Source organism: Lynx canadensis, chromosome B3 (genome assembly GCF_007474595.2).
Source record: "Lynx canadensis isolate LIC74 chromosome B3, mLynCan4.pri.v2, whole genome shotgun sequence".
Classification (NCBI taxonomy): Eukaryota; Metazoa; Chordata; class Mammalia; order Carnivora; family Felidae; genus Lynx; species Lynx canadensis.
In genome coordinates, this window is record NC_044308.2 from 102025169 (window position 1) to 102035350 (window position 10182).

At 48.8% G+C, this 10182-nt stretch overlaps 1 protein-coding gene across 4 annotated transcripts in view; it reads left to right on the forward strand.

The window, feature by feature from the left end:
- Positions 1–10182, forward strand: part of SAMD4A (sterile alpha motif domain containing 4A) — a 215082-nt gene that overhangs the window by 175892 nt on the left and 29008 nt on the right. For all 4 annotated transcript variants that reach the window (XM_030319145.1, XM_030319149.1, XM_030319146.2 and 1 more), the window contains 2 exons: positions 6555–6888; positions 9407–9492. In XM_030319145.1, coding sequence (XP_030175005.1) covers positions 6555–6888; positions 9407–9492 — 420 coding nt within the window. The remainder of the gene's footprint in view (positions 1–6554; positions 6889–9406; positions 9493–10182) is intronic.

Consider the following 10182-nt stretch of genomic DNA (forward strand, 5'->3'; position numbering starts at 1 on the left):
ACAGAAAGCTTTCTGCATAATGACTAACTTGCTAAGTATTACGGTGAAAGGGTGACTGTCCCCCCCACCCCACCCAACCCCCACCCCTTACCTCCAGAGCATCCTTTAGGAACTCACAGGAACTCTGCACTGAGGAAATGCACCCACCTGAAAGACGAGATGGAACTGCTGTTTGCTCTACTCCCCGTAGCCTTGGGCCATATCAGTGTGTGGACACACAAGGGCACAGGGTGGCACAGGTGGCCTTGATATGCCACAGACTTTCTATCTGGCCTTTGATGAGTCCGTGCCATTTCACACCTAGGATAATAGTGATTCCACAAAAATACTTTCTGCCTGGTTCACTGGAATGGGAATTTTTTTTAAGTTTATTTTTATTTATTTTGAGAGAGAAACAGAGTACAAGCAGGGGAGGGGCAGAGAGAGACAGGGAGAGAGAGAATCCCAAGCAGGCTCTGCACTGTCAGCACAGAGCCTGATGTGGGGCTCAAACTCATGAACCGTGACATCATCATGACCTGAGCCTAAATCAAGAGTCAGATGCTCAACTGACTGAGCCACTTAGGTGCCTGGAATGGGAATTGATAAAAAGATGACAAATTTCATACAAAGTCTGAGAGCAGCTAATGATCAAGAGAAGAGCAGTAATGAGTTTATTTCGACGTCCCTGAGGAGGAAAGCTTGTGCGTCTAGGAGACCAGCACGTTCAGCTTGCTTCAGAACACCTGAGTACAGACACTTGTGTGCTTGTCCCTTCAGGAGCTCATGACCTGGGGTTGGGGGTCCTCAGCATCCACTGGGGACTCAGCCCCTTGGCTCGCTCCTCTGGGACCCAAGGCTCTCCTGCTCTTTGAGGGACGGAGTCATCCCTAATGTGTTACCACTTAGGCCACCAGCGGCAAACTCCATCAGCCCTTTCTCTCGTGCTCCCACACGTCCTAAACTGGTTATGCTGTTGAAAATGCTATCATCAGGCATTTGTTTGCCTACAGCATTCTTACCTCACACAGAACCTGGGGCCCCGCCCAGGGCTAGTTCATAATCAGTGGTTGCTGCAGATAAGCTCGATGTCCAGAGCCCTTCCACTCAGCCTGAACACTTACTAAGCAGCTGCCTTGGACTACATTTACCCCATCCACTGGAGGCTACCCGTGAGTAACACAGTAATATGTGGCTCCTGCCTTTGGGGAGCACGAGATGCACACTGTGACACAGACATGTCACACAGACACAGCCGGTGCTCTCAAATCCCTTGTGATCAGTGTCGTCACCGAGGCAGGTGGGGGAATCTTCCTGGGATGAAGCACAGCACTCTGCAGTGGTGACGAAGAGGGAAACCTCGGAGGGGCCGACACTGGCTGGAAGACTCGTTAGGAACCTACAGCCAGACTTGGTGCACCCTGGAGCTAAGGCAGGGCCCGCGAGGGTGGAGAGGGATAAGAGAGGTCGTTTAGCAGAAGTCCGGGCAGTGGGGGCGCCTGGGTGGCGCAGTCGGTTAAGCGTCCGACTTCAGCCAGGTCACGATCTCGCGGTCCGTGAGTTCGAGCCCCGCGTCAGGCTCTGGGCCGATGGCTCAGAGCCTGGAGCCTGTTTCGATTCTGTGTCTGCCTCTCTCTCTGCCCCTCCCCCGTTCATGCTCTGTCTCTCTCCCAAAAATAAACTTTGAAAAAAAAAATTAAAAAAAAGAAGTCCGGGCAGTGGCCTTGGTGCCATGCCACTTGGGAACAGCAGATATAGGAGGAGTTGCCAGGTTTGGAGAAGTGGGGTTGAGTTCAGTTGGCCAGATTGAGTCTGAGGTGCCTTTGGGACACCCAGGCAGAAAAGGCGAATTAGTGGCCAGAAGAACAAGGCTAGAGTCCACAAGGCCTTGACAGACTCATCTGTGGGTCATCTGTGCATAATGGCAGTTGACTCCTCCAGAAGTGTGTGCCAAGTGGAAGAGCTGAGGACAGACCCCAAGAAGCACCATCCAGAAGATATGGAGGGACTGAACAGTGACAGGCTGAGCCCACCCAGGGGGTCAGAGAAGCATTTGAAGGAGCAAATCCCATCAGGTGCTGTGGATGTGTCCCCTACAGTGAGGACTGAACACTGCCCCCTGGAACTGGCTGCCAGCAGGTCACTGGTGGCCATGATGAGAAGGGATACAAGGAGAAAGGAGGGATAGAAGCAGAAACTCAGGAACCCAGAAGTGTGAATGGGTGTTGAGGCCACGGGGTAAGGAAGTACATACTTCTCAAGATGTTTGGTGGAAAAGAAAAAGGAAAGATTAGAATGTTGCTGGGGCAAACTTTTCAACATTGATCTTTAATAACGAAAATGTTTCACATGCTTTTATTCACTGTCCTTTTTCAACTAATTCCCAAACTATGAAGCTAAACTATTCCCTGGGAACCTGGCACAGAGAAAGGACACACACACACACACACACACACACACACACACACACAATGTTCCCACAGCTCCCTGTCCTGGCTGCATGCTCACACTGTATGGGCCCCAGAAACTGTAAGCATCTCAGGGCAAGGATTCTATTGTATTTGTGTCTAGGTCCCTGATGCTTCACAGTGCTTAGCTCCTGGTTGGGCCCAGCTGGAGTGTGGTGAATGAAAGGTGGCAGGGGAGTAGATTTAAGTAGGTGCAGGAGTGCTGTCTACTGTGCAAGAGGTCCAGGTCTGCTCACACTGGGGGAAGGATGGGACCATGGTCAGTGTGTAAGTGTTGAGACACTGGCTGCCCAAGTTCTGTCTTCCAGACGATTTGCCCCTTGCTGCTGCCACGTGCCCTGAGAAAGGTTTCAAACCAGTCTTCCTCTAAGACCTAAGAAAGCCAGGTGAGGGGTTGGCAAGTAGCTTCCTGTCCTGTGCATGGGCCCTGAGCTGTGCCACCAGAGCTGACTGCTGGCATTGGTGGGCCGGCCTTCGTGGAGGCCTCTGCCTCAAGCTCCCTCTGCCATGAGCTCCTTGGCTAGGCACATTAGCGAACGGACAGCTTCATTTTGCCTCTTTGTGTTTATAATGTAGGAGTATATTTATGGTCTGAAGGATCAGTAGAGACTTGGGTTGGTTCCCTATTTTTGTCAACATGGAGAATTAATTCCCACAGCTAGTTGGAGGACACTGGATTGGGTCCCACTTGGGCCATTTTCTAGCTTCCTTCTCAACTTGGGCACTCAGTGTTGAGTTCTAGAATTGATTTCTGAAGAGTCAGATAGGTAACCCTACAAAGGCTGGCATAAGGGGCATTGTTAACTTGTTAGCCGAGTGTTTTCTTTGAGACAGTGGCTTCAAGTCTATGGGGGAAGACAAACAAAAAAAACTCTGCATGATTCCTGATAAGTTATATTTGACAGAAAGTGTCCATCATTATTCATTAGGTTTATGGCTTCCTTTTTGGTGTGGTTGTCTCCAGTGGAGTAAGGTAAGATTTGAACTTGGGGCAAGTGTATGTTTCCTGTTCCAAAGAGTTCAGCTATTAGCATAATCAAAATCCCCTTCCTCCATCACTGAGTAACTACAGAAGCCTTTTTGCATGTGACAAGAGCCAAGTGAGGGTTGTTTGGTGGCAGTTGACACAATGTCATGAGCATGCATTTGCTCACCTCAGTGTTAGCTGTCACGTGGGATGGCATGGCAGGGATGCATGTGATCTCCCAAATAGGCCAGCCAGCTCTGCCTACTCAGCTCCCACTCAGTGAGGAAGCTTCATCCCTTCTCTCTCCTTCTGCTTCCCCCCTCCCCCACCCACCCCCAGTCAGGGGCTGGACAGGATCAGGAGCCGCCACATCCCAGGTGCCAGTTAGGCAGTTGGCAGGAAGTGAAGGACATAGAGGCAGGGATCCCCCCCACCCCAGTTGGCACAGAGTTGGATCAGGAAAGGCCATAGGTGCTCTCCTGGCATGGGTCAGCTAGCTTGCCTCATATGCCCTGCCCTGATAGATCACCAAGTCCAAAATCGAGCGACCAGTCACGTGACCCCATCTAGACTCTGGAAAAGACTGGTCCAGTCTGGGCAGCAGGAAAACTGGGAATGACTCCTGCCTCAGGTTTGCTGGCGTAGGCAGCAAGCTAGTCTTCCCCACGCCATGTCTGCCAGGTTTAGAAGGAAGGCCATAGACTCTCAAGCTCTCCTCTTTAAAAGAAAAATGGACGCTCTCCTCTAAAACAGGCTGGACAGTGGCCCTGGCCAGGACTGAAACAATTCTGATGGCTACTTAGCATTTCACTTTACTCAATGATCCTGGGTGCCAACTAGGCTAAGTTTCTGCTTCCAACCTCCTGAGCAAAGCAGGTTCCCGCCAATGGTGGGGCTGGGCTATTGGTGTTTTGCTGCCCTGAACTGAAACGTGCCTATTCAAGGCTGCCGTCCTCCAGTTTCCTTTTTCTAATCAATTGATAGGAAGTCCAATGTGCTATCGATTGATCGGAAAGTCTGGGTGTAGAGGTGATCGTGTTCCATGGGCTTGTGTTCCTGGACACCATCAAGCAGTTTTTCTTAGAGGAACCCAGGAATGGACTGGTACTCATGCTTCAGGCTTTCGAAATGATGTCTTTGCCATTCTGTGCTCTCAGAAGAGTAAATACTTCATTAGTAATCAGGGCCTTGATTGTCAGTGTCCTTCCTGGGTCCCAAGGAGAGGTCTGTTGCAAAAGCACTTGGGCAGCACTGGGGCAGAGGGCCGGACCACTCTCCATGCCAAAAATGATTCCCAGGCCCTGACACCCAGCCACAAGCGTCAGAGCCTGTCCTGTGCCTCTGTGAGGATCTGGCACGTAGATAAATGTCGACCAGAATCAGCGCTCACTCTTTTTCCTAATAAATAACCACCAGTATATCAAACTGTATGTGCAGAAGGCCCCAATTTTATTATACAACATATAAAACCATTTATATTATGTACAATTTTAGTTGATCCTTAAACAACATGGGGCACTGACTCCTCCCCTGTGCAGCTGAAAATCCATGTGTAACTTCTGACTCCCCCAAAACTGAACTACTAATAGCCTACTGTTGACTGGAAGCCTTACTGAAGATATATTGTACGCTATATATGTTATATTCTGTATTCCTATAATAAAGTCAGCTACAGAATAGAAAATGCTAAGAAAATCATCAGTAAATTCTCAACACTGTACTGTATTTATCGGAAAAATCCACATGTAAGTGGACACACACAGTTCAAACTCATGTTGTTCAAGAGTCAACTGTATTGTATACACATATATTGTACATATTTCTCTCCAGAATGAAACTTCAACAACATGTCACTCCCTTGCTCAAAACTTCCCCTGATGTCTCTTCTCATTTAGAAAAACTCCCAGCTTCCTTGCCTCCATGCTCAGGCCCCAGTAGAAACCTCATTCCCCACCCTCTCCTCTCCCCATCCTGTTCCACCTCCTTGCTATTCCTCACACACCCTGGCATGCCCCCACCTCAGAGTCTCTGCCTTCACCATGCCCTCTGCATGGGGCACGCTTTCCCAGGGTCCTCACGCCCACATTCATTTGGGTTCCCAGTCCAACATCACCCCCTCAGACAGCCTCCCTTCACAGCCACCCTGGCCTGCACCCTAGCGCAGTATGTTCATCTCAGGGTGGGTTGTAAACTCCCCAAGGGAACCACAAAGACTCTTCCCCCCATAACCTCTTGCCTAGGACAGTGCCCAGTTCATCACAGCACTCGACACATACCTATTAACAAAGAAGCACATGACATGGGAACCTGACCCTGACCTGCAGCTTTACAGATATTAACATCCTCACAACCACCCATTGAGGCAGATGTTATCTTTATTTTATACACAGAAATAGGCACAGGGAGGTTAAGTTGTTTACCCAAGGTCATACAGTAGTGTCAAAATTTGAACCCCAGCATCTGTCCTAGAGTCTGTATTCTTTGAAGTTTTACTTGTTTTGAGAGAGAGGGAGAGAGCCAGCAGGGGAGGGGCAGAGAGAGAGAGAGACAGAGAATCCCTAGCAGTCTCTGCACCGATAGGGCAGAGCCCAAGGTGGGGCTCGATCCCAAACACCATGAGATCATGATCTGAGTGAGATCACTTAACGGACTGAGCCATCCAGGCACCCTCCTAGAGTCTGTATTCTTAACCACTGCCCTGTGGTGCCTGTGTCGTGGGCTGAGGGTGTGAACGAGCAGGTCCCTTCATCCTACACAGGACAGGAAGTTACCACATGACCCAGCTTTATTATACAGCTTCTAAAGTGTGTGCATGTAAAATATATAAATGCTTTTTATAGAAATTCACTGAGGAAGCCAGGGAAGGAAATGTACAAAATCGTTTTAGTGATCACCTCTAGATGGTGGGATTTTCAGGTGATGTATATTTTCCTCACTATGCATATCTGTATTTTGCCAAGTTTTCTACCGGGCTAATAATAGAATGATAACATGGCTGCATTTCCGAAGACTGTTGGGATGAAGGGGCCAGCAGCTGTGAGTCCCGCCTGGGAATAGCTCCGGGCAGGGGGAGGGAGACGTCAAGGTGGGCCACCCCCAGTTCTGACCCTAACCAAAGTCTTCTCCCTCTGGCCGTCCAGGACATCATCGAAGGGGGCAACCTGCGCATCCCGCTCCAGGAGCTGCACCAGATGATCCTGACTCCCATCAAGGCCTACAGCTCCCCAAGCACCACCCCCGAGGCTTGCCGCCGGGAGCCCCAGGCCCCCCACCCGCCCTCACTGATGGGCCCTGAGGGCCAGACCCCTGACTGCAAAGACAGTGCCGCAGCCACTGGTGCCGCAGCCACCGCCTCCACTGGGGCCAGCGGTGGGCTCCAGCCACACCAGCTGAGTAGCTGTGATGGGGAGCTGGCCGTCGCCCCCCTGCCGGAGGGGGATCTCCCTGGGCAGTTCACACGTGTCATGGGGAAAGGTAGAGCCTGATTCTCCCACCTCCGCCATTGTTCTCTCAACACCACTAATCAGAGCTCCTGGTTCCTGAGGAGCTTCCCCAGGGTGCTGGATAAACCTGTCAGGGTAGATGCCATTAGCCCATTTACAGATGAGGAGAGTGAGGCTCAAAGGTGGTCATTTGGAACTGAACTCCAATCTCTCTGACCCCCAGAGGCCTCTTCCTTAACCCTGTCTCCTTTTCTCTTCCACTCCCTCAAAGCTGGGCCCTCCTAGCAGAGTGAGTGCTCATTGGGCCTCTGGGCCTGCGGGCAGAAGGAAGTCAGCCCTTCCCTTACTTAATACAGACTACTCTTTGAAGGCACCATAGCCATGCTGTGTACCTGTCTGGAGGGCAGACTGAATTCTCATGTGATTCTTTGGGTAGGAGCACTCTTTCTACCTCCCCCGTGCGTGGCACAGTGACTACGTGATTATCTTTGAAAGGTCCAGTGCTAGAATAATTTGCGCTTACACGGGGTGTCCCACACCCCGTGTAATCACAAGAAAGTGTGATTATTTTAAAAACGCAATGAATGCCAGTACTTTTCCTTTGGGAAGAAGAAACAATTTTTTCTTCTTTATTGTCCAATATTTCAGATCATTTTATTTTTTTTTATTTTTTTATTTTTTTAACATTTATTTATTTTTGAGACAGAGAGAGGCAGAGCGTTCATGAACAGGGGAGGGTCAGAGAAAGAGGGAGACACAGAATCTGAAACAGGCTCCAGGCTCTGAGCTGTCAGCACAGAGCCCGACGCGGGGCTCGAACCCACGGACTGTGAGATCATGACCTGAGCCGAAGTCGGATGCTTAACCGACTGAGCCACCCAGGCGCCCCCAGATCATTTTAAAGAAAACAAGTTTTTACCAAAAGAAATGGACACCTGAGTCTTAGAGGTGCAGTGAGAAACTTCCCATGTGCCCACATCCTAAAAAAAAAAAAAGACTTACCTCCATAGGAATCTGGTTCAGAGGAGACTTGTATCATCCCTTTGAGCTGAGATGGCCAGGGTGGGTCCCTGGTCTCCTCCCACTCACCTCCTAGCTCTCTCTACCTCCCAACCTCCCACCCCCGATGGGGGCTCTTCACAGTGTGGGATTAGAACAGATGACCCCCTGGGTAAAGATACATGTGGGAGTGGATACCTGAGTGTAACCCCTGGTGGGCTCGGAGACCCGAACTTCTCTGGCATGGCTACTTGTTACAGTTTAGCTACTTTCAAATAAATTATAAATCCATGCTCAACATAAAAAATCAAAACTAAACAAAATGATGGAAAGTGAAAAATAACCTGTCCCCCAAGCCCTGCCATCTTCCTCTGCAGAGGTGACTGCTATAAACAGGTTTAGAATATCCCTTCAGGAACTTTGTACTAATCGTATACAAGCACATGAGAATCCTTTTCACACACAAACAGGTGTTGTTTATACATTTTTCTGCAGCTAGTTTTTCCTACATTATATACTTTTAGTATTTCTATCCATACGATATCACCACCCTATTCTTTTTTAAATGTTGCATACTGTTCCGCTATATGCAAAAAGTATAATTTAACAGGACCCCAGTTAATGGACACTGAGGTGGTTTTCAAGTTTTTGTTATTACAAACAATGCTGTACTGAAAATCTATGTGCAAAGACATGATATAAGTGGGATTCTGTGACACACTGGTTATTCAGGATTAGGAAGAGAAAGGAATCATTATGCCCAGGTTTCAAGCTTGGTCTACTTGAGTGCAAGGCATTTTCACTTCTGACATCTTTTGTCCAACCACCTCTACCGCAGCCTTCTAAACACCCCCATCAAAATCAGAGCATCACAGCCTCTAGGATGAGATTAGAATGGGCTATGATATCGGGGTCATGAGAATCCCAGTGGGGGTGTGCACTCTCCTTGCTGACTGACTCTGCTCGGTCTTATTGCTTCAGTTTCTTGAGTGTGTAGGTGAACTTGTGTGTGTATAAAGGTGTGTTACCACTTTGAGAAAATAACCCTCCAATGACGGAGTAGCGGGCTCCTGCCCATGTGTGTGCCCACACACCTCATGTCCTAAAAGATGTGCTAGACTCATTCCTCCAAATGAGGCGCACAGTTCATTCATCAAATTATGAAGACTGCTTTCTGAGAACGTTGATGGTCTTTGATGCCTTTGAACTCTCTTCTCCAAAGAAGACTCTTTCAAAGATAGAGCTCAGGACACGGCTGCATTCTTCTCCCAGAGTGTCTCAGGCTGGATTGCAGAAGGCTTAATATAGAATGGTATGCCTGGAATTAAGCGAAGGGGCTTCTCAAAGCGAGGGCTCCTGTGGTGACCAAGCCTTTGACTTCAGTGGAATGAGGAGCCTCCTGGCCTTTTTTGTGAACCTTACGTAAAGCCACAGGCACACATACCTCTCAAAATATTGGTCCTGAAAGGAAATCAGAGACAGATCTCCGAGGTTAGAATGGGTTTGCATGTTTCTAATTCATCTTCTCTATTTTTTTTTTTAATTCACAGTGTGCACACAGCTCTTGGTCTCCAGACCTGATGAGGAAAATATAAGTTCCTATTTACAGCTCATAGACAAGTGTCTAATTCATGAGGTGAGTAGTAATGGATTTCACAAAACTGTTTTTCTCATTGCTTAGAAATGGTTCTCAGAGTTTCTGTGATGTGATCACTTGGGTCTCCCAACAACTTGTTTTTGAAGGGTAGGCAGGCATTAATCATAGCCTGGGCAGAACCCAGCTATGGTGGCTTCAAACCTAAGCACAGCCTGTATGTGACTTTGGTGTCGAGATTCATCTAGACTGAGCTCTGATGTAAGGGTGAATGCCTGAGAGAAACTTCTGGCTCTGGAAGAATCCCTGAGTGACCGAGCCTGAGGTGGTTAACACTCAACCCTGCCACCTAGTTTTGGCGTTTTCAAGTCCTTTTAAAATTTTGTGTTGAAACATTTTGTCTTTTGGCTCAGGGAAAGTTGAGGGAGGGTGAGAGAGTGTGCAAAAAAAAAAAAAAAATCATGTGTTTGTGTGTGGTCTGATTTGTGATTTTTATAGGAATTGTGTTGAGCCACATGTCCTTTTGAAGGAGGACTGAGGCCGGCTGGAGGTGTTCCCATTAGACTCAGTGCAAGTGCAATCTTCCTGATGGAGCAGACCGGGTCCTGGACACTGCTGGCAGCTGCCCTGAGGCCCATGTGGGGACAGGGGATTGTGTCTCGGACCCAAGACTCCAGTAGTTTCTTGGGAGCACCCCCTCAAAGAGTCATAGACACAAGAGTCACAGTGTAG